The following is a 25,754-nucleotide window of genomic DNA, read 5'->3' on the forward strand; positions in this document are numbered from 1 at the left end:
TTATATCAAGGCCCCTTTGTGTTCCAGATTTCTTTCCGGTGGCGAAGGGTTTGTTTCCTGGATAAATTCAGCATTGTTCATTTATTAGGAAGTCGCGTATTTACACAACGGATAATAATCCCCCATAATCCCCAGAGAAAGAGGGAAATTCTATTTAGCAAAAAGAAAGGAACATTGTATATAAATGATTTGAATAAGATTACGTTGATTATGACGTGATAATGTTAATTACATTTTAGTTGTGGCAGTTTTCCTGATAATCTTATGAAGAGTCATTACAAACTTTTAAAACTGCAGATAGTAGTCCAAATGTTGTTTTAAATGCTATATATAGCTTCTTCCTCGCCATCCTTAATTAATTAACGGATGAAATATATAGATTTATGAGTGCTGAATAGTCGTGGCCATTTTTTTATTATATCACAGTGCAAAAATGACTGTTCTATAATAACTTGATTTCGGACTTTACTTTCCAAATTCAACGTTTGTTTTGTCATGTATTCTAATAATTTAATGTTTACAAAGTGAATAAGCTATTGACACCTGGCAGACTCTTTTATTGGTAATTACAAATCAGACAGATGTTTCTCCCAAGAACTGCTAATCTCTTGAAGCAACATTGCGTAATTATATGCCTTTCATGCCCTGGCCATCAAACACTCATTGAGTTCATCTAATTATATATAACCTGTGAATTTTGCATTCATTTCATGTGATGTCATCAATTTGTCACTTTTACTCATTGTTTAGATTCTCATAAATACTGTATTGTATTTGTCAATTTTGAGTTCGGGAGCCTGACGCATTACCGGCCACTTCCGTCTGTGTCCCTTATTTGTTTGTTATTGTTCATCTTTTAAACTCGATTGATAAAACAATAAATACGGAATCCTTCATCACTTGGTTCTATCTCTCGGTGGACCCGTGGGAATGAGGAGAACATAACCTTCGTTTTTATCTTACGGCCCAGAGTGCGCCTCAATTAACCTTATAACTTGTTCCTTTTACGCCATTCCCTTCCCCCATCCGTACTGCTCACGACGGATGCAGTTTCAGAAGAATACCCTGGCACCATAAAATCTACGCGGTCACAATTACATTGATATCCTTAAGAAGAAAAAACCTGTATAAATCAAACATACAGGAAAGTATTTATCCTAAATCTAAAACACATTTATGGAATTGTTCTTTACAAAAACTGGTTAATGAATAAAAAAAACATCTCTTAAAATCTAATTCTATTGGAAAATTTGTTCACAAACACCTTAAACATGTTGTATATTTCTAGGTACAATAATTGCCAGATGTGACGGACAGATGGATACCGGAGATTTCTTCAGTGTGAACTACACCGCCATAAACTCACACTGTAACTGTACAATACTCCCAAGATATGATGGAAGTTTAAAATTTGCATCGAATACCATACAAAAAAATTGTTATACGGAAATCACCATACATGAATTGCCGGAACTGAATAGTACTTTGATACCATGTAAAGGCGAGAGACAAACACCAACATTCAAAGTAACACAAGACAGTTTGTTTTATATGACATCCCGATCGGTCAACATTACCTCAGCACCACAAAGATTTCTCCAGAATATCAGAATATTTGGAAGTATGCAAATTTTAAAATTGATTTTAAAACATATGTTCTTTTTTTTCATCCTATATGAACATTACCAAAAGAGCACAAAACGCGAACGAATCGCTTCAAATCTGATCTTTTTAATATGCAGTTCGATTTTTTTTCTGTTATATAGGTTTTGATGTAAATCATAATTGATCGTAATCTTGCATCTCTCTGTGTCTCTTTTCCCCCTTGAGATCCAGCCTGCATATATTTTAAGAAAGCAATCGACATTGCATTTTAGATTAAAGTTATATTGTGCCTTCGATCCAACATTAAAAAGTTGTATTTTTAATTGTATAAGTCACTCGCCTCTTTAATGGACGAACAACATGATATAGGTACATGTAATATCGAAATTATTACGACCTATGGTTAAATTTAATATCTGTTTTTAGCAAATCCGTAGATTTTTAATACGATTAGTTTAGTAGACTTGATGACAGTGCTTAAATTTTAAAAATCAATAAAGAAACTACTTAATATAGCATTGAATGATTTATTTTTGACGTCGTCGTTAGCGTGTTATGATAATTTGTCTGCTCACCTGACCGCAGTTATTGACACCACGACGTCAAAGATAAATCATTTAATGCTTATATTAACATTCCTTTACTGATGAAATCAATTATTTACTTAAATGAATCGATGCAAATTGCAGATCACGGAGGGAGTAAAATTAAGTAGTAACGGCAGGAACAGCTGTTTAATAAAAACCGGTTAAAATGGTTATCACGTAGACTGCTCAATTGAAATCAATGAGCTTGAAAATATATTCCATGAAAAATAACTCTTGAAATATTGCTTTTAACAATAAAATTAACGTTTTGTTGACTAATTGTAAAATATGGTGCTTTGACAACATGTATGAAATATATTTTTAACCGATAACATAGAAACCACTGTTTGAGAACTACTTATGTAAATTACATGTAAATTCATACGCAGTGATTAGTTGTTGCATTTAGAGGCATTTAAAGATCACAACATTTCATGGAGAAACACAGTAGAATGTAAATATAATGTGACGATCATCAAAAACTGTTTAATGCATGTAATTAATTAACTTCGGTATTCAAACCTGCAGTTGCAGACGACAATTCGTCGAAGGCATTGATTTCTGTTACTTGTGGGGCAACATTACAAAGTTCATCAGCAAAGCCCAGTGATGTAATAACAACGGCAGATAATGGTTATTCGTCAACTACGGGTGCAAATGGCAATTTTGTCACTAAAACTTCACATCTAGAGAGTATTCAACCCCCCTCTACAACAGAGGAAATTCAGTGTAAGTTGTTTATATATATATAGGATACACTTTGTTCATTTACTTTGATTAAACTTGCGTATATTCACTTTATTAAAATGAATAACTATAGTCTGTCCCAAGATATTTTGGATTCAGATTTTGCACGATTACTCGATATTTATACAAAAAGCAAAACACAGCTTTGTCACTAAAACTTCACCAGATGCAGTTTCAACGTATTCCAAAAAGGATCTAGAGAATATTCAACCCCCCTCTACAACAGAGGAAATTCAGTGTAAGAAAACAAAGTTGTTTATATATATAGAATATACTTTGTTCATTTACTTGGTATTCACTTCATTAAAATGAATAACTAATGCTTCTTTATGCTTAAAACCCAATAGATTAAATTAATCTGTAATATGTATATTTTCCAGTGTTTTTGTCTGTGATAACACTTCGAATTATATTTTGTAACGTATCGTTCCATGAATTTCATGAAAGACTTAAAAGACGTACTGTCGGGGAGCAAGCGGATTTTGCATAATTCTACAAAATAAAAATAATGTTACAATGTCACTTATTCAATATTAATATTTGGGTCATGATCATATTTATCATAAAGCCCTCTGTCTCTATTGGGTGGACTTAATGAACATTTAAAATATATAGTTTGATTCATAATTCCTAAAATAAATGCAATTAATAACAAATATGTATATTGATTCCTTTTCTATTTAACGTTTTCAGACTCAATATTTGTGGCTGTAGGAAGTGGAATTGTCGTTATAGCTGTTGTTTTTGTGATGATTTTCTGTATACGGTAAATCTCTCTCTCTCTCTCTCTCTCTCTCTCTCTCTCTCTCTCTCTCTCTCGTTTTTAAAATTGAAAAAGAATAATTTTCATTCCAACCAAACATACATAATCTATAAGCAATTACTGCATACTGATTTTATTGCAGGAGAAGAACCCACGAAAGAGGTACAAATAAATCTGACAAACTGCTGTGCGGAGGGCAACGCAACGTGGCCAGTGGCAACAAGGAACTTCCGTACAATCCTCTTTATCACCAGTTCAATAACGAGGCTGACGGAGGATATTCAACAATGGAGGACGTAAACAGAAGTCCTTGCGATGAACTTCCAGACAACCCCTTGTATCTTTCTCATCAAGAGAACACAAAGGCAAGTGGCCCAGCCAGCATGGTGGAAGAAAAGACAGGAAAGGAAGATATTCCAATGTTAGAGACCGGTAGTAATGCAATTTATGCTCAACCAAATAAGGTTCCAAAAGGACCGAAGTCTGAGGTGGAAGATATCAGTCAGACTGAAAATGTGTATGCTCAAGTTAAAAAACTGGATAAAAAATGAATATTCTTAAAATGCGGAAGTTTAGCTAGATATATCATTCAAGGAAAAATCATTATCATTCCCAAAAAACATCGAGATAGATATCATCTGTGTGACAGAAATATTAATCGGAGGGTTTATGATTAATACGTACATAATTTATTAATTGTGGTTTTAGTTAAGAATATACTTTAATGATTCAATTGAATTTTACAATCTGAATCCTGGAATATAAGTTATAAAAGCAAATCTTACAATTGCATTTAATAAATATAATTGACCTGGAAATTGAATGTGGACGCTAGTCTTCAGGAATAATGTGCAAAAATCGATATCTTCACTGTTTCAATACCAGAACTTTTAAGGTGCATGTACATTTTATGTATTGTTATTACACTGAACTTTATGGTATAAAATTTTACTAATAAAAACTTGTTTTATTGCTTTTCATTAATCTGTCAGTTTAATTTTTTGGATTTGTTTTGGTATTCTTTAATTTCATTATTTTCACGCCTTTGTCTCATTACAAATACTTGCTGTTTAAAACGTATTACAAGTTATCAAAATTATTTATTCGGCATGCACGATACCTCTTTTACTAATTCAAATTAATTTAATTGTCAATGAGTCCATGACTCAATTAGTCAAGGATACATTGACAATAAATAACATGTTAAATAGTTAAAATAAAGAAAGATATTTTTCAACAGGTTAACGGAGATTTGATTTAGCGTATTCCTGACTGTACCTATTTAATAAATGTAATCATATTTTATATTTGGCGATGTACGTGATTTAGTAGATGCTGCAATCAGCCATAAACGCTAATTAGAATACACAGCCAAAAGTAGTATATTCGATGCAAAAATTTATACGATAAAGCTTTGTCCCAGAGTCATAACACTTCTTGTATATGAAGCAAAACCTTTGGGGAGACGATGGTATGACACCCCCACCCCACACCCTTGTTTTACATGTAGTTATGACCTATTGACCTTCTGTTGTTTGTTCTTGAAAACAAAATGGCAAAAACGGATAGACGCACGGACTGGAGCTAGAAGTTAGCATGTTTTTTTAATATCACTTAACTTTAAAAGAGGTGTGCACAGAGATATCACTTCTCAATTCTTTCTTAATTATTGTGATTTAAGAAAATATTTGACACCACACGAGGTAGAATGATCCAATTTTTTAAACAAAAAATATCTGCAAAATACAAGTTGTAGTCGCACAGGTTACATTTTGGGAAAAAATGAATTTGATTTGTATTCACAATAACTATATTATATGTGCATATTTGCATGCGGAAGATTTTTTTTTCAAGATCTAGAGAGCGTGGTGAAAGAGGATTTTTTTTTCATCAGAAACACCGCAGACGTAACATAGATAGGAGTTGAGTCATGTAGATAATACATCACATAAACGTTTCATAGATGAAACAGGAACTAAGTAATTTGAATTACCCCGGTTTACTAGAAATGTTTACAACGGATTTTGATTTCGACTATTCATGTGTAGATGCTAGCAAATTTAAACTACCCAGGCACGTAGCATCGGAGGGGGGGGGGGGCTAGCCCCCCCCCCCCCACCACTTTTTAGGGAGGATGTAAAAAATTGAAATGAAAGTAGGGAAATTAAGAGTGAATTTGAAGTTGTTGATAAACTACCCCAGCCCAACCCAACCCCACCCCACAATTAGGATTTTAAATTTATTTTTTTTTTCTGTTTTTTTTTTTTGGGGGGGGGGGGGGGTTGTTTTGGGGTTTTTCTGCTTGTCAAGAATTTTTGGATGAGTCTGCCCCCCTTTAAAAACGATGCTACGTGCCTGCTGCCCACAACAAATTTAGATGTTGAAATATCGCCAACATGTGTTTTTTGAAATGTGAAATGTTTGACTAGTTCTTCAGCTAACTTACATTTTTTTTTCGGCACAACTATTTCCACAAACATGTACATGCGTTGGCTAAAATGCTTTTCACAAACTTTTACAAAACCAGACGAACAAATTTGGCCATTTTTGTTGATAGTATAATTCAACATAAAAGTACATGTATCTATATATTATATATACAGTACAGCTCACGAGTATCCCGACAAAAACACCGACCACCGTGTTTGAAAGTCCACGCTGAGCGTGGAAGTGTCGGTACCTTTGATCTATTGTTCTCTGTTACGGCCACAGAACAAGAAAAAACACGGTGCGACACGGTGCAACGCGATGCAACACGGACAATAACACGGTGTAACAGGCGGTATTTACCTGTGAAAAAAGGGATTTAGAAATAAAACTTATAAAGAATAAAATATTTATTGATGTACGTAAGAAAATCAAAGAAAAAGACAAAGAAATAGAAATAAATAAAATTTTTATGCACGCAATTTTCAGACGTATGCGATTGACACGGTTGATTTTTGTTAATATTAAAAATCGATATCGTCCACATAAAGGTTTGATCTATTAAAACACTAACACTTTCTTTTCCGTTTTAAAATTCAAATAAACGGTTCCATAAATTTTTGTTTCAGTCCGTTTTTAAACGTAGTAGTAATCGTAGTTACTGTAGTTTGGCAGTTTCAATAGTGCATAGAACCATAACTGTGATCTTTTCTCACTTATACTCTATTCAACGATAACAAATCTAACGGGTTGTTGAAAACAAATGTACTTTCTCTAAATAATATAATTATACAGCTTTATATCTAATATATTTTCAAATTTTCTTTCTTTTATACATATGTGTGATGTGTGAGAGAATACCAGTATGAGTTTAATATAAGTACATTTTACTTGTAATTCTGTGTAATAAGTTAGATTTATAGTTTCCATTATATTGAACCCTTTTCCCTAAAATTGCGATAGAATATATGCAGTCAGGGTCCACGTGCTATCCCTGTCAATCAAATCAGCCCGCGAGATAGACCACGTGCTCCTTCCATGATATGGAAAAAATGTCGTTCTATTGTTTTTTTAAGTCCGCAAAATAGAAAAATGTTTAACAATGAAGTATTCAGTGTTTGAAATGTTAAGTTTCTTAATTCATTCTTATGCTGCATGCATGAGGGTTGGAATATTAAGTTGAGATTCTCTCTCTCTCTCTCTCTCTCTCTCTCTCTCTCTCTCTCTCTCTCTCTCTCTCTCTCTGTATGTGTACTTTTGTGCACTCATTTTAGAATTATAAGAGTTCTATTAGTATGAATTTAATTCATTTATTTTAGATCCATGGTTTTAATAACGATTTCAACACAATGACTAAAAGTTTGTAAAGTTCACGATGTAATAAGATTTTTCGTTAAAATTTCGACGCTAGGATGCTTGCAAAAAGTGACCGGTATTATCTTATTCGTCTTTTTAATCAATCAGGTTTTTTTTGTACATACATGTATGTGTACCCGGTAAATAATTTCTTATCGCAAGTTAATACTTCGCGAAATTCCCGCATTTATAGAGTTGCATGCTGAATTGTTCCCCGGATCCACGCGCCGATAGTCTTACGTGTAGTTGTTTGTGTACATATCTACAGACAATTCTTTGTTTGTTAGAGATTAGGAAAAATAATTGAACTAACAAAGTAGATGTAAGATATATTCAGACCATACACACGACGGGTTGTGATGAGTTACCAAACAGGTGTTCGCGGAAAGGTGTGAATAACGGCATCTCGAGTGCACCTGTTCAGGGGCCCGTTTCTCAAAAAGGCGTAAATCTGAGCCTAAGTTAGTCCGACTAACAAAGTTACGCCAATATTTAGTCGGGTCTAAGTTGCGTTTCTGAAAGAGGCATAAATTAGGGTTTAAATGTCGAAAAACTTAGACATCTTCGCTGAGTACTAAGCATGCGCATATTGTATTTTGTTTTGCTTTGAGGCTATGATTATATGTGGTGGATCAATTTTCCAATTCATAGTACATGTACCCGAAAGTACGCATGTTATACTTAACCACTGAATGTTCAAGCTGTTCATGACATTTTATATTAATAAAAGTTGAACAAATGCCTATACACTTCATAACATAATGAAATTTTAGAGAAAAACAGTTGATATGAAAGCGGCATATATAAGAGGTTTCAGAAACCAAATATGTGACAATTAAATGCATTGTAGATGATATTGAGGCACAATCTTACATATTAATTGAACGAAACAATACATAGAAATTAACTTAAATGTTCGTGTAAACTTCAAATATTTATAGAATACAGGGACGAGGTACAGTGGATATGCCCCAATACGTCTGCAGAATGAGAAGTATGCTTCATATACACTGTTGATCTTTAGACATTTTCAGATGCTGGGATAAGGCTTGATTCTTTTTTATCAATGCACTATATTATTTATAGAAAAAAATATGACCATGAGTATAACAGTAACCAACTGAAATCGAAAATGTCTACTGTTTAAATAATATTACATGAACCTTGTCCATTCTCTGTTCCAATATTGAAAGAATGTAGACAATGACATGGAAACGATTCTTGATTTTCTGCGATTCAAATGATAATAGTTTTGAAAGATATTAATAGTCAACAATTAACAAAACAGATTTTATCAACATTTGAGGCCGGAGTCTCCCCAACTCCCTTTCCTGTTTTTGGTTTAATCGATCGATTGTTTTGTTTTGTTTTTTTTTCGGGGAGGGGGTTGAAAGTCATATACACCATAAACAGGGAATAATTCGCCCTGTTTAATTTTCAATCATTTCACCCTCGGTGTCAGCGGGCGAATTTATGTTGATTTTCAATATCTAATATTAAGTAACTTAAGTAACAGCTGTGACTGGGCGAAGTCACGACAGAGTGAAACTGTTTGCAAGTGTAGAAGGACGGAAATTAACCGTGACCAAAATAACCCTGTATACAGTATCTTGATTAAAATAAAGATATAAAAGCAGTTATCTAAGAACACCCTTCCTATTTAAAAAAAGTTTTATAAATAAAAGGTTTTTCTCATAGTTTAATGGAAAAGGCATCTAAAAAAATCCCCTATCCACTTCCGGATAAGACATTTTGCACCTTTGCGGTTTTAACAAGTGCATGTGAGTTACATGTATACTTTTTTCCCTATCTGCTTTGGGTTATTGGGGTGGGGGTGTATACAATTGTTATATAATAAGTATGACAAATGCAAGCTAGTTAAATTTGTAAATAATGCACACTGTTGTAAAACTGCTAAAACAACGTTTTTGTATTGCAAGTCGACAACTTCGAAATAAAATAAAATCCCATGATATACGTACATCTTAAATATGATCAAACAAAACTATCATAAATTCAAGTAATTAAAGATCAATTCAATCAAATGAGTACAAGTAAACAATGCATATGAATATGCACGAAGATCATTGATAGTACCTGTAAACCATACATATTTTAAAAGAATTACGATCGATGTTAAATATGAACGCAATTGATCACTTAATCATTTAATATTTATTCATTTGATGAGATATCGGCGCTTCTGATTGGTCGAAAAATTTCTTTGATACCTGCATCAATAAAATTTTTGCCGGATCTACTTTTTTACATTTACATTTATTTACATTTTTGATCAATGACCCTTCACATTTTTTTTATTTGAAAATGTTTTATTAAATGATAAGAAATGAAGATAATAATTTTTCTATTGATCGACGTATCAAAGAAAAAATTGACCGGAAAACTTTTTCATCAATGCGCTACGTACGCGCATTGATGAAGTTTTCCGGTCAATTTTTTCTTTGATACGTCGATCAATAGAAAAATTATCTTCATTTCTTAAATCCTAGAATTAATAAGATTAATGAATTTGATTTCCAAAAATTCAAGGTGTGCATGTGAAATTTTTTAATATTCGATAACCTTGAGAAACGCTTGTCAACAGATCTAAAATTGATACACACGCTGCACGCTTCTAAAACATATTTTTAAGTAATATTTTAACAAACAAAAATTGATTGTATCTAAATGCGAGTTCATAAACATTCCAAAATACATTTAGCTTTCATACGGTTTTGTAAAGATACTAGGAGTAAAAAAAATGAAAATGAGAATTCATACGTGTTGTAAAGTTTTCAGTAATACATGTATAGGTAAAGAACAAACAACCACACACAAGGACAAATTACAAATGTAAACGTTTTGAGCTGCTCCTATTCATAATTTTGAAATCAGTTTCGTTTCACAGGTTCAAATCTGATTAGAAACATTAAATTCTAGTTCATGCTTACTGAGTATTGATTTAAAAAAAATCAACAATCTATTCGTACTTATACACATCTATCTTGTTGGGCAATACATGTTTAATTAAGAAATAATCTTTTTAATTATTGTGTTTATATCATTTATCAGGGTACACCCATTCTTCACACTTTAGGTAAATTTCATTACGAGTAGTAAGTATATTACTTACGTTTAATAAGATGAGCCCATTATTTATCAAATTGATTTAATCTTAATTTATTTAGAAATAGAAACAGTTATCGAACAATAGGTATTTTTTAAAGTTATACGTACATGTACAAATATTTAAATAAATGTGAATGTTTTCTTTAATAACACATAAAACAAACCAAAAAAAATAAAATTATCTGTATATTTTGCCTTAGAAACAAAACACTCTCCATTTTTGTGCACAGACTAAGAACTTACGCCTACCCATTAGCAGGCGTAGATTTAAACCCAAATTTAGTCCCGACTAAGTTTCCGCCTTTTTGTGAAACGCAACTTAGTCTGGTTTTGAGGTTTAGTCCCTGATTTAGTCCGGACTAAGCTTACGCCTGGACGTAGGCCTTTTTGAGAAACGGGCCCCAGACGTCCAAATATACACACAGTTAGTTGTAAATTCCAATGACACCTAACAAGACAGACAATAACACCTGTTGTGTATAGAACCCAAGATGAAAGACAATGCTGTGTATCTGACAGCTTCCGTACATCGCACGAGTGATTTTTTCATGTGAAATCACGAGGCCATTACGAACTATACGGAAATAAAGTTGAAAATTATTTTATGAAATGCGGGTATATTTTTGATACATGTACAATGCTTGAATATAATTTAACAAGAGTTTGTTCATGCATTTATCTATAATCTATAATATAAAAGTGATTTTTTGTTTATTTATTGCTACATAAATAGCTGAAGTCCAAATTATTCGAGTCACCGGTAATATGGGGTTGTTATTTATTATGGCACATCAACAGCACATGTCTTTAGAAAAACATGGTCTGAAATGTTTTCATTTCTCATTTTTAATTGGTTTAAAGTAAGGCAGTAAATTAATTAATAAATCAGAAAGTGTTTACAGATAACAGAAATAAGACGTTTAAGCTCCCGACATTTTAATAGGATCGTCAGTTACAACATCACGTGTGTTTAGAAAAAAACAAGATGAATTAAATTGATTTGAATTTTGATTATATAATAAATGATTATCAAATATTTTTGGTGAATTTATTTCAATTTATTTAAGAACAAATAAATTAAAAGGTACCCATTTACGTCAAGTTTTCAGATCACAAAAAATTAACTTCACGTTGACAGCCTCGACAACTTTCTGGGTCCGTGCAACTTAAGTCGACATTCTTTTTTTTTTAAATATGAAAAGGATGTATATGTTTCAACCCTTGTTTAGCCATAATTTCTTTATTTCTAAACATATATATATAGATATCTATCAACGTCTCAGGTAACGATATCCACGGAGTAACACAGTGGCCACGGAGTTACACAGGCGGCCACGGTGCGACACGGTGCTTTTTCTTGAATTTTCCAATACACATACACGGTGTCACACCGTGTGCACGGTGCGACACAGACCGTTTTCCACCGTGTTTTTTACACGGTGGGTGTCGGGATACTCTTGAGCTGTACTGTAGGTCTAAAAGTCTTATTAACTGATTAAGCTTGCGTAATCTGAAGGCTCAGGTTAGCTTTTCTAACCAAAATTTGTTCAGCTAAACTCGTGTAGTCTTCGCTTTTGGCCGCCGTCGTTCAAATATTAATTCAGATCGTATCTGATAAAAAATCTTCTGAGGAAAAAAAGGTAATTATATAATAAATGGATGAAAGATAGTTTGAAGGATTTTCACGTTTTATTCATTAGGCTAGCGTTATCTCTGTAGTCAAATGAAGGTTGCTGATTGAAAGGGAGTGGGTATTGGTTTGTATTTATTACATTGTATGGTGAAGGTAATTACTTTAGTTAGAGCTGGACATTGTTGGTCATTTGAACAATATGACCCAAGGACCTTGTGTTTTGAAGCGGCATAACTAAGCTTGGATGCATGACTTTTAAAAACATGTAGACTCATTTATATTAACAAATTGCATTACATCGTTCATATTACAGATAAGCTTTTTATTTCAATCATCCTTTATTTTCCTCAAGTGGTACGTTCATAGTTTTGCAGTGACAAATTCAAGTGTCTTAGTTACAAGATCCGAGTAGGCCTTGGTCATGCAAATGTTTTAATCCGTCTTTGTATTCCGTGGATGAAATCAGTTTATTCTCTGAAAAAAAGTAAAATACTTTTTTATTAAAATAGATAAGGCAATTACAGTATACTATTTAAAATTAACGTAAGTTCTATTGATGTTTTACATTTTGAAAGCAAAACAATTATGTATACATATTTATTGCATTTACACTCATATATTTTCTTATTTGTGAACCCCGTGTTTTTATTATCCGAAAAAAAAAAATTTAAAAATACGCAAACAATATCATCCAAATTTAGGAAGAGTTTGGGAAGTTTCGGAAATGTGAATCGGTCAATTTTTGTTTTTTACTCTTAAAGATTTTGTTCACGGCAGGCACGTAGCATCGTTTATGAAAGTGGGGGAGGGGGGCAGACTCATCCAAAAAATCTTTACAAGCAAGCAAAAGAAAATGTTGCTTTCCAAAATTCTGAAAATCCTATTCCGGGGAAGTAGTATACCTTTAACTTCAATTTCATTGATTATTTGCATAATCATTTGCACTTCAACTTTTTATATGGTCCCATAAAAGTGGGGGGCCAACTCCATGTTATTTCAATTCTTTGTATGTAAATTTCAAAAAAAATCTTTGCTGCGCAAAAAAGTGGGGGGGGGGGGGGGGGCGGTCACTAGAGTAAAAAAAAAACAATAAACGTTGTTGACAAATGAAATAAAGACTTACTATTTTTGTCAACTGTGTCAAATAATTTCTGTAATTTAGTCTTGTCCATTCCCGGTGACTTCATGGCGAACTCTTCAATGTTGATGACACCGTCTCGGTTTTGGTCAAAAAGTTCAAAGTTGCATGGCAACGAGGCTTTCGTTTTCTTCTCTTTTTCAGTCGAACCCTATTCATAACAGCAATGGTTATTCTTTGATTCTACTTGTTTCCTCTTCAGTTCAATTCATTGTAAACATCGCTTATTCATGAGCTAAATATTGAATTGCTTTACAATATTTAACCGGTTGTAAATAGAATTTTTGACCAAATAACCCGCTCATAGATTGAAGCTTATTTTGATGAAATTTCGATTAATTTTCCTTTTATGTTGTAATCTACGTTTACCTTGCCAACGTGTAAACATCGCCACCACCAACATCCAGAGAGGACACATTGGAAACAACAGATCAACAACACAGCGATCTCAAACTTCATGCTTTCAGTTCAAAATTCGAAATCTTCATTAACTCATTGGATGGCTATTTGCACTGTTTATTTATACCAAAAACTCTAGATAATCATAAAGCATTTTACGGCAGTTTGCAATCTGTTGCGGTACTTATGTTGTGATTAATATTCTCACTGTTGCAGTGAAAACCATTGTTATAAGAATTTGATACATGTAGACTGTTTTCAAGTGGCACGTTCGCATGTTGATAATAAACGAGCGCTTGGGATAGACATAACAGATTACGGAAGGAAAAAAAAAACATACAATCCTTTTTCTACTGATAGTACTGGTATTTAACTACGTACAAACGGTGTACTTGGCCAAATCGACCGTATGTGAAATCCCTTTCGTACTTTTACAATTAGATCTCTTGATCTTTGTTTGGACTTTCACGTTCTTGGTAGAAAACAAAATGGAACGATAAATGATGACAAACTACATGAAAATCATTAAAGTGACCAAAAACCTTCAAAATGAATAGCAATTCACTCCTGTTGCACCTTTACTTCTTTTGGGGTAATCAGGATTTTCATGGAAAATTCTTGCAAAATTTTGACATAAAATTGTAGCGTTGTCTAAGAACACAACGTATAAAGCACGTTCTGAAACGGTATGTATTAAGTACATACAGTGTTTGTATTTTATTCTAAAACTAAGTGTTGAGGGCACTACACATTTAGTATATGTGCATATTAAGCTTTCCAAATTTCTCAATCTGTTACAACACAAGTCTTGACATAATTAAAATAAAATCAGTTCTGTTCGGTACGTTATACGCATTTTGAAAGGTACGGTTAGCTTTATTACGAGTATTTTTTGGTGTTAGAATAAGTCTTTATTGTTTGTTTACGTAATTTGTCACACTTTTGCCTGTAAATCATATCCGAACCCCCCCCCCCCCCCTCCCAAACAACCAAGTTAAGCAACATACGGGGGGGGGGGGCTTAAAACACCGTTGTCAATAAGGTAAAGTCAATGTTAAAACGAAAAGAAAAACAAGCTGAAAGGCCGCTTGTTAGCTTTAATGTTGGATGAACTTTTTCTCATATACATGATGTAATTAACCACTCCAAATACTGTTATCTCTATACATCTCTCGACATACAGCCATGTTTAAGAGAATGCAGTCTAAGCTACCCAGCACCCCCTCCTACACCAACTACCACCCCTAACTAACACCCGCAACCCCATCCCCGGATCTGACGCCTATGGAGCATGCTGATTTTTAACTTTCCTCATTACAAACTGTCCTACAATATATAACTACATTATGATATATTTTTTAAGATGGAAAGCTGTTTTTATTATTTCTTTCCTAAAAATTAATCAGTGTTTAATTTAATGTCCAGGTCCACGTTTAACTGCTTCATTTTTCTATCTACATCAACAGACTCGTTACATTCTATACACCAATTTTATCATCACTATTATTTTATATTTCGTTTTACAGCTATAGAGTTATAAACTCTGAGTTTTTAGAAAATCTTCAATGTCTCCAAATTGCTAGAATCTTGGCAAAAGGCTGCAGTAATCAGTAGAGATACTAGACTTCCAGTAGAAACAAAGTGAAAAGAAAAGCAAAATCTGTTTATCAAAGAATTAATAATAAATAAATTTCTCTTTTAGATTTATATTTTTCATTATTATTTTCTTAACGATAATCTTCAAATATTACAAATAAGAGGCGTATTGATGGGTGCATATACACTCCGCTTCATTCAAGATTATCATAATTGCTTTTTAAACAGAGGTATTTTTTCACAATTCATTACAATAAATATTGACAAACCGATTGTATAGCCACATTATTTTTACACTGGTCAAAATACATTTCAATAAAAAGCATGATTTGAGAAGCCCCCCCCCCCCCCCCCCTCATGTGTAACAGGCGCAACTTTCCGAAATATAATTCACAAGATGTTGAAATATATTGCCAACATGTATGTGTCATTGAAATTAGTCATTAGTTTTTAAATCTGCATGACTATTTCAACATATAAGCTTCAAATGCATTGCACTAAGAATATTTGCCAAAACCTATCGGATTAAGTTCGCTTGATCTGAAGGCTCAAGTGTAATCTGATTAAAATGTTGTCAATCTTCTGTGTGTAGTTAAGGAATAAGGAATCATTCTTTGAATATCGAGAGGTGATAATTTTGGTTGGAGCGCGGTCAAATCCAATAAAGCCTTTAAAAGCTTAAAAAAATAAAGCTTTATGATAGATTTGATTACGCCCCGACCGAAATTATCACCGCATAATAATCAAAGAATGGTTCCTTATTACTTATGTTTGTATAATTTTCAGAAATTGTACGAATTATTTAAACATAGGTAAGCAAACCCGACTTGTGCTCTAATTGTAAGTCATTTGAATTTATTGGACTGTATAGTAAAAATCGATACGTAGTGTTAACTTATCACGGGCAAAGACACTGAAAAATGTAAATATTTTTTGTTATTGTCCGTCGTCGTTAGATTTCTAATTTATACCGTACTCTGCTGGTTTCAAAGGAGACCACAAGTAGGAGATCATGTTACATGAAATTATTACGAAAAGAATCTGAAGAAGAAAATAGAGTCTCTATAGTCTGTCCCAAGATATCTTGAATTCAGATTTTGCTTAATTGCTTGATATTTATAAATACCTCCGGGTTCAAACGATGATCACTCAAAAGTATGAAAAATTTCCAAGATTTCTCAATCGAAAAGCCCCTGTTAACTTATCAGGTTTCAATACAATGCTTAGAAATGTGATGTCTACGGGGATTTTGTATTGCAGCAAGCCCGGATGATAACCTTGACAAATTGCGCGTATATTCCGAATGGAGAAAAGATGTAAACATTTCCCATTATAATCTCCGTAAGGAATCTGTTTTTGTTCCTGTGAATTTTTTCGAGTGAAAGATGATAATGTGTCAATGAAATTATCTTGGAAATTATCCCTTTCAACTATTTTAATTGCACTTCTTTCACAGGTATGTGTATTTTTTTTTTATTAAAAATCGTCCAAATGTGCTGCATGAATATCTTGGGACAGACTATAGTTTCTTCTAGGTAAACAGAATAACGATAGTTTGAATGATTTTTACGTCTTAACCGTAGTGTAACACCTGAAGTCAAATAAAGTGTACTGTTTGATAGGGATTTATATCGGATTGTATAAAATATATGCATAGTAAAGTTTTTAAGCTAAAGTTGGACATTGTTGGTCATTTCGGGTCATTCTAGTCATGTGCGCAATATGACACAAGAACCTCTTGTTACTATTTGTAGCGGCATACTAGTATATTGCAATTGGTTTGGATGGATATTCATATATAGAAGATGCGATTCATCATTCAAATTACAGAAATGCTGATATTTTGATCATCCTTTTTTGGGAGTTGATTTTAATCAACTCTCCTATGCAGTCACTCAGACAAACCGAAAGTGGAACAGTGTTTGGACCTCAGCACAAATCATTGCTGCTGACAAGACTCAGTTCTTGAAAATAATTGATGAATTCGATGTAATGTAAGCTAAAGCATTGTTTTTCAAGGACACCTATTAATAAATACCATGAAAATAGTCAGATTTTAGATGGTACGAACAATTTAATTATTTTTTGTAGTCGTATGTATTCCTACGCCAGAGTTCAATATATTCTCGTTCAACTCGACGCTCGGCGGTCCCCGTAAATCCTTGTCGGAGATTTACGGTTTCAGCCGAGCGTTTGGTTGAACGAGAAGAGATTTTAATATTGCTTGGATCCATACAATTTTCAAGAAATATTTCTATCACTGATACATAGTTTGATTAAATTAATTTTATCTTTATATATTATTTAACATGATTCATACGGGGGTTTCTCGACATTCTTGTCGAAAAATTCATATTATAAAAATGTGCGTAATTCAAATTAGAAACTACATGTACTTGTCATGCAAAATAACATATCATTGATTTTAAAATAAATACACATCGACAAAATCAACTCCCGTCAGTTCTTCAGTACTTTGATTATATCCTGAAGTGACAAACATATTTGTTTATTATCAATGACAAATTCAAGTGTCTTAGTGACAAGTTCCGAGTAGGCCTTGGTCATGCAAATGTTTTATTCCGTCTTTGTATTCCGTGGATGAAATCACTTTATCCTCTGAAATAAATAAAATATAAATGTTAATTCAAAAAAGGTTTCAAACATGAAAATATGTATACTGTAGCAAAACATTCAGACATACACTAGTTGTACATATTTGGGAAAACAAAATCCATACATAGGCGTTGGAACCGGGGCTTAGTTTTTTTTTTTGCTAAGTTAGACCTAACCATTAGGCACATAGCAGAATAGAGTGTTCAGCCCCCCCCCCCTTTTTTCGGATTAGGATTTTCATGATTTCGGGAATTAGTTTTTTTACACTCAATATTTCTGAGGATCAGTCTAGCCCCCCCCCCCCCCCCCTTTCAATTTGCTTCCGACGCCAGTGTCATATCATTTACATTCATGTTCACTGTAAAAATATCTAAAACTCAAACTTCATGTTTTCAGTTCAAATTTCTAGATCTTTATTAATACAATTGCAGGCAATTTGCACCGTTAATTTATACCAATAGCATCATAAACTCAGCATGCATTTTACGGCATGTTGCAATCTGTTACTGTCCTTATCTGCTGATTAATTTTTCGTCACTGCTGCTGTGAAAACATAATGATTCATATTTATAAATTCAATGGGTTGTTGTTGGCAAGTCCGCATGCATGTTAATCTTTAAAGAGTGTTTGGGATTCAGGAAGGAAAAATAGCGGACAAATTTCCTCCTCTCACTGATTTTCATTTTACTGATGTAAAATTACAAACGATTGTTTGGGGAGAGTAACACTCCGGGCAATGTTTACTTATCATTACAACTGTGAAACAAGTGTTCTTTATAAAAACTTAGATTATTGAGAATCAAAATTTGTTGTCATATACAAATTATGATTCTCAATAATTTAATTCTTTGTAAAGGACACAAGTACACTTTCTGATATAATCACTGATTATAATAGTGAAAAAAAAAATCAATAGATTTTCATTATTGCTTTCCGTTAGAGCGCAGATTACTTTCAGCGTTTTTCCTTTTGGTTTTATTTTGTCAATGGCCAGAAATAAACGATTATTGTGATAAAACTTGCCTCACATGTAATTATATTGTATCCTAAGCTTCTATGATGCCAAACACTTGAAAGGACATTGAACATGTATAGTACAACTTTGAGGAAAGGATAAATCGTACAGTACAATTATAACAGCCATATGAGCGCTCTGTTTACATGAACTGTACGTTAAAAATGTAATACGTGTATAGGCGTTTTCTCCTTGCAGTGAGCGGCCAGCACGCCAATCGCTTGACCATCTAAGGCAAGCTCGAAAACCATACATTCGACAACACGTTTTATTGCATTGTATATCTTTTTATATCGTCATTATCAGATTATTATTATAAAAACATTTATTTAAAAAAAAATCGTCATTTTATTTTAGAACTGATTTTCACCCTTATTTCATAAACTGTGTTGTGTGGTTGTCTGTTTATAGATTCCTGCGCATGTCCGTCATCGATAGCAAACTACATGTTACATGTACTGTTACAAAAATAAAACATTTAAAAAATTACAGCCATTCACATCTGCTCCCCGACACTTGATTGAAGTTAATGCTATTAATTAACTTGACGTGATGAAATGCAGCAGGTATCATCAGGGTTCAGACACCTCGCGGATTCCCAGGAAGTGGATGTTCTCGCTGCAATGGATTCTGACGGTAAAATCTTTTATCTAAATACATCTTATATTAATGAAAAGATTACAAAGCTAAGGCAGTATACTTTTCTTTAAATATAAAAAAGCAGGCTTGGAAAGCGGTTTTTTTAATTCCGTTAATTGATCCCTTTTTATCGTCGGAAATTCTAAAGTGAATCAGACTTCGGAGGTTTGAATATACATGTTCTATTTTTAACAACTCCCTCTCGTAGTTATGAGCATGCGTATTTCCGCTAGATGAAATAATAACAAAAAATGTCAACTTCGCTAATTACGAGGCACCGAAACAATTACAAGCTAAGTAGGAAAGTTCGTCTTTCATATGCGTTAAGATCTAGAACTGCAGTTATATTAATATATTTACACCAACCAAGTATTATTCCCTCTATTTTCTTACGGAGACTTATAGTTAATTCATAGCTCCATAGAAACAGCCAGATTGAAATCTACACGCCCCGTTTTTTGATTGGTCGAAATCTACAGTGGCTGAAACTGACAAGAAAGTGACAGGACCAACTTGAAACGCCCAGTTTATCGATTGGTCGAGACCTACAACTGCTTAGGAAAAATCACGGACGGCACGAAATAATCATGACGACGTTTGACTCAAAGTCTCACAGGAGACGATTTGGCTGTTTCTTTTAGTTAACTTACTTACGTACATTAACAGTAATTTAGTGAATTTTACTTACTTTTCATAATCAATTTATCAATTGGCTAAAAGAAAGATGTTATATATAAACAATAAGATGCTTTCTTTGATGATTCATGCAGGTTATGAAGGTAGAGATCATTGCAGAAAAAATTTACATAACCCGCTAACGCGGGTTATGTATTTTTTCTGCAATGTAGCTACCTTTATATCCCGAATGAATCACCAAAGAAAGCATTTTATTGTTTAAATATTTTCATCTACCAAGCATAATTTCCTCTATTTCTTACGGAAACTTATAGTTAATTGATAGCTCTATAGAAACAGTCAGACTGAAATCTACACGCCCTATTTATCGACTGGTCGAAATCTACAGCGGCTGAAAGTGACAGGACTGAACTGACACGCTCTGTTAATTGATTGCTCTGAACCTACAGCGACCTTAGTAAAATCCCGGACTGCACGAAATAATCATGACGATGCCAGACTCAATTTTTTTTCAATTCAATTGACTCAAAGTCTCACAGGAGACGATTTGGCTGTTTCTTTTAGCTAACGTACTTTTGTACATTAACAGTAAATTAGTGAATTTTACTAACTTTTCATAATCAGTTTACTATAGTCTGTCCCAAGTTATTGCTTCCATCAATTTTTGATGATTTTTAATAAAAATACACATACCTGTGAAAGAAATACAATTGAAATCGATGAAAGGGAATATATCCAAGATATCTTCATTGAATAATTATCCCTTTTCACTCAAAAAATTTCACAAGGACGAAAACAATTTTCTTACGGAGATTTGTAATGGGAAATGTTTACATCTTTTCTCCATTCGGAATACACTCGGAATACATCGTGCAATTTTTTAACATTATCATCCGGGCTAATTAGTGGCTGATGCAATGCAAAATCTCTGTAGACTTTCAATTTTTGGATGTGTATTGAAACCTGAAGCGGTAGAGGGGGCGTTTCAAAACAGATAATCTGGACATTTTTCATATTAGTGGATGAACGTAGTTTGAGCACAAAGGTATTTACTATTATTGACATATCATGCAAAAAGTGGTGGAAGCAAAAACTCGGGACAGAGTATAATTAGTTAAAGAAAGACGTTAATATAAACAATAAAATGCTTTCTTTGATGATTCATGCGGGTTATGAAGGTAGCGATCATTGCAGGAAAAATTAACATAACCCGCTAACGCCGGTTATGTATTTTTCCTGCATTGTCGCTACAATCATAACCCGAATGAATCACCAAAGAAAGCCAGTGGCGTAGCGCCCTTTACGAAAAAACGCAAATGAATACACAAAATTTTGCAAAGCATACACTGTAAAAATAAGTGTTAATGATTTAACACAATTATTAACACTTTTCTGGAAACACTTAATTCACGCGTTAAAGTGTTAATACAATAACATGAGTGTTAATCTTTTAACACGCGTTAAAGTGTTAATACAATAACACAGGTGTTTATCTATAAACGTGTAGAAATGTTTTATAGGGTTAACACCTAACACGTTAAAATCCGTGGAAACACTTAATTCACGCGATAACACGTTAATTCTGAAATAAGTGTTAACAATTTAACACGGTGCTATCTTTCTTTCTACATGGCAGCCCTGTGAAAAAAAAACTAACAATTAAAATCTTTACACAATCATTTATTTTTTGACATGGGCCCTGTACTGCTCACTAAAATTTCTCCAATTAGTACATTTATTCTGTGGGAAGATGTCTCCAACTACCCAATGTTGACGAAAACCCCAAAATTGTCCATATATTGCTGAGTAGTCTAGGTCAAACACATAATAACATCCAATAAGTAGCATAGCTGCTGTCTGGATACATCGGGTGGTGTATAAAATGTTGCACCCATCAGCAACAATGTAGATTACCAACACTTCTTCTTCGTTTTTAAGGCAATCAAAGCAGGCGGCGATTCCTCTTCTGATTCAAGGTGTTTTTTGGGAATAGTTTCCAACAACAGAACATTCTAAAATATACAGGATAAAAATACTCTTAAAATAAATAAATTTTATTAAAACAGTTTAGCATTGAATTATCTTAGTTTGAGCCCCAAAAATTCTTTAATTTAAATACCTTGACAACTTTTATGCAGTTCTTTGACTTTGGCTTTGCCTTTCTTCTTTGAAACTAGATCCTCTAATGCCTGTAAGACGTCCAGCTCTGGTGCCTATAATATTTTAAAATTAAAATTTGTATTTTTGATATGAATCTTATCTATTCTGAGGTGTTAAATACATGTATGTATATTAAATAAGGCGATAATTCTAACATAAAAGCAACAACTTAAACACAACAATTTTGAATAGCTGCAAAAAACACATAAATTTGTGAAATGCTAGCTCAGACCTAAAATGCTTTGTTTGCTTGTTTGTTAATGGTTTTAAAAAATGTATTTTTTACTGGAAACAGAATAATTAAAAGTTTGGAAGTAAGCAATATTTCATCAGAAAGTTTAACCTATTGAAAATAAAAGAATCACATTCAAAATTGCAATAAACAATGAAACGAAATCGTCCTTGTTTACATGGATTTAACCGGATAAAAATGCACAATATTAGTATGCCTATAATAATATCAATATAAAAAACTTAACACTAATATATCATGTTTATGTTATTATCATACTATCTTAATAACAGTGTATATAAAATGTAAACTACTTACCCTTGCAAACAAGTACACTTCGTTGACCACCCTGTCTGAATTTCTTGGTGGCCGCTTTCTTGGAACAAAGAAATTAAAGATGCGGCGGCAAAGGGTTAGGTCAGTTATGGAGAGGTCAGCTATCAGTGATGTAATTTAGCAAGATTATTTACACTGAGAGTGTTAATAAAATAATTCCATCTTTAACGCTTGTGTTAATTTACTCTATATCGTGTCTAGAGTTCTATTACTTTCATTAATGTATCGGTTAGAAAATAAAGTAATGGAACTAGATATTTATATAGACAATATTAAATGTTGAAGAAATAATAATATCAATTCAGATAAACGTTCAAGAACACTAAAATATTATTAACACATATGCGTTATTTCTGTAAAATCAGAACTGGAAACATTTTAACGTGTTGCACGTTTAAGATTACACACCTAAAACACATGATGTGTAAAGTTTTTAACACCGACGTATAGAAAATAACATATAAACGTGTTAAAAATGAACGCGATTTTTTACAGTGTAGGTCTTATGATTTGTTTTTCCTATTGTTTGCACGTAAACAATTCGTATTGAGACTCCACTAAATTATAATCTGCATATTTAGTATTCAGTTCTCATTGTCAACCATGCAATTACTACGATTCCGGAAAATACCACCATTCCATACTTTACATTAAAATTAATTGGAAGTTCGTTTGAATCATAAATTAATATGGACGAGCTATACCTTTGACTTTCATGTTATTGGCTTAAAGAATGATCTACAATAAACTTATTAAAATGAGATGAACAACTTTTAACTCCTTTCAAGTTTAAATATACATACTAAAATCTGAAAACACATCAAGTTTTGAGTTTTGTCCGTAATTGTATTCTGTCAGTCTATACTTACATGTAATTTAAAGTCGGCGGTCGGGTGATTAAAATTTTGACAAAGTCAAAATACATTGTGATAAACTTGATCAAAAATTTGTCATTTAGGTAAGTATGTTACGGTTTGAATAATAGACCTGTTTCAAAACGCCTATTATCTTTAGTCATATGCAGTTGGTTTCCGCTGGGGTATCAGTGTTTCATATATGATTACACATTCTTTTAAAAATACATTTCCCTTACACATACAGTATGTAAAATTGTAACATTTTGAGACAATATCTCATCATCAAAAGCCTGTAAATTAAAAAGCTAAAACCTAAAATCCAAGAGCATCGGGGGTCTTGAAATTTTTAAAAAAATATTCGAAGAGTACCAGGTAAATAATGTTTGTCTCGGAATTCAGCAACTTTTGTTCATATTTATTGGAATCATAATACTTAGAAAATGTCATATTTTAAGGCTGTTTTGTCATTCAAATAACATAAAATCCAGGAGCTTCCCCCCGGCCCCCACCAGGGCTCTGCCCTGGACCCGCTGGGGGCCTCAAGGCGGCCCCCAGACCCCTTTCCTTTTTTTGAATACAGTAAATTAAAAGGTAGCTACGCCACTGAAAGCATTTTATTGTTTAAATAATAGTAGTCCAAAAGTTTATAGTCTAAAAAGTATTTCGCTATGTATGTACTTAGTAAGATCAAAGAGTGTTTATTATTGATTATTTTGCACAATAATATTTTTACTGGATTGGTTAACTACACTGTATGGTAGAAAAAAATACGAGAGTTTCAAAGTTTAATTTAATTTTATTTCATCCAAAGAATTTGCTATCCATGGTGGATGAGCCTTCCTATAACATGATATTAAAGGGGTTTTTTTTTCATTTCATAGAAATGGTTGTTAACAATGGTTGTCGCTGGTTGTTAACAAATCTGTCATTCCTATGAAATTGATTCTACAATATGACTGAATGTTACAGGTTACATTATTTTACATTATTATGTTACTTGATAAGCTGCTCGTTTACTTATTAATGTTATCTAAAGAATTCTGTCGATGTTATACAGTGTTCTATCCGCCCCACGTTAAATGTTCCATTTGTCCACCTACATCAACAGACTCTTAACATTCCTATATACGTACGTACATTGTATGCTCCAGTATACTTTTATCATTATTATTTCATTTTATGTTTTACAGCAAATGGATCAGTTACAAAGGCTGAGTTTTCGGAAAATCGTCATCGTTTGCAAGTCGCTGGAATCGTGGCAAAAGGCTGCAGCAGTCAGTAGTGGTGTTAGCTTTCCTTTCAAGTAAAAAGAAAAGCAAAATCTGTTTACTAAAAAATTAATATGAAACAGTTAATTTTTTGTTTAGATTTTTATTTATTCAATATTAATTTATGCTCAAATATTACAAATAAGAGGTCTAGATCTATTGATGAATGATGTTTATAATCCTCTTGAAGCAAGATTATTAAAATATTCCAATACACCAGAGATTATTTCACAATCTAATACATTACCTATTACATGTATCAACTTATTGTAAGGCCACTTCATTTAACAATGATCAAAATTATACTTTCATCAATTACGTAGTCCATTTCCCGGTACACATGTATTTGGTGCCGCGGACATTATCTTCTCAAAATTTACAATTACAATCCTGTTTTTAAAGCACGTTGATTATATACGAGAATTCTTTTCATATCGATAACTTTAGGTTTTTCCAAAAGAGTTTAATGGGAACATTTCACTTGTTTTGTTTTTTAGGTCACTTGAGTAAACTCAGGTGACCTATTGCTATCCGTTTTCGTCCGTCGTCGTGCGTCGTGCGTTAACACTTCTTCTTAAAAACTACAAGGCTGATTGTTAGCATTTTTGGTGTGAG

The 25,754-nt window shown here is 33.0% G+C and overlaps 1 protein-coding gene and 3 long non-coding RNA genes across 10 annotated transcripts in view; 2 read left to right on the forward strand and 2 right to left on the reverse strand.

The window, feature by feature from the left end:
- LOC105331197 (uncharacterized) overlaps positions 1 to 4,686 on the forward strand; it is a 45,934-nt gene extending 41,248 nt beyond the window's left edge. For 3 of the 7 annotated variants that reach the window (XM_066070580.1, XM_066070579.1, XM_066070578.1), the window contains exons 2-6: positions 1,289 to 1,621; positions 2,721 to 2,921; positions 3,013 to 3,177; positions 3,633 to 3,705; positions 3,845 to 4,686. In XM_066070580.1, the coding sequence (XP_065926652.1) occupies positions 1,289 to 1,621; positions 2,721 to 2,921; positions 3,013 to 3,177; positions 3,633 to 3,705; positions 3,845 to 4,253 (1,181 nt within the window). In that variant the 3' untranslated portion in view covers positions 4,254 to 4,686. The remainder of the gene's footprint in view (positions 1 to 1,288; positions 1,622 to 2,720; positions 2,922 to 3,012; positions 3,178 to 3,632; positions 3,706 to 3,844) is intronic. The other 4 variants (XM_066070581.1, XM_066070583.1, XM_066070584.1 and 1 more) reach the window with 4 other exon arrangements.
- Positions 4,687 to 12,548: 7,862 nt separating this feature from the next.
- LOC105323995 (uncharacterized) lies at positions 12,549 to 13,895 on the reverse strand. The gene is made up of 3 exons (XR_010709814.1): positions 13,755 to 13,895; positions 13,371 to 13,536; positions 12,549 to 12,721 (listed from the first exon to the last, which is right to left on the reverse strand). It is a non-coding gene; the product is annotated as an uncharacterized lncRNA (long non-coding RNA).
- Positions 13,896 to 19,437: 5,542 nt separating this feature from the next.
- LOC136271650 (uncharacterized) lies at positions 19,438 to 25,162 on the forward strand. The gene is made up of 2 exons (XR_010709584.1): positions 19,438 to 19,647; positions 25,062 to 25,162. It is a non-coding gene; the product is annotated as an uncharacterized lncRNA (long non-coding RNA).
- On the reverse strand, positions 21,987 to 23,506 carry LOC117686985 (uncharacterized). The gene is made up of 3 exons (XR_010709807.1): positions 22,997 to 23,506; positions 22,406 to 22,499; positions 21,987 to 22,298 (listed from the first exon to the last, which is right to left on the reverse strand). It is a non-coding gene; the product is annotated as an uncharacterized lncRNA (long non-coding RNA).
- Positions 25,163 to 25,754: the final 592 nt, after the last annotated feature.

Source organism: Magallana gigas, chromosome 9 (genome assembly GCF_963853765.1).
Source record: "Magallana gigas chromosome 9, xbMagGiga1.1, whole genome shotgun sequence".
NCBI classification, from domain to species: Eukaryota; Metazoa; Mollusca; class Bivalvia; order Ostreida; family Ostreidae; genus Magallana; species Magallana gigas.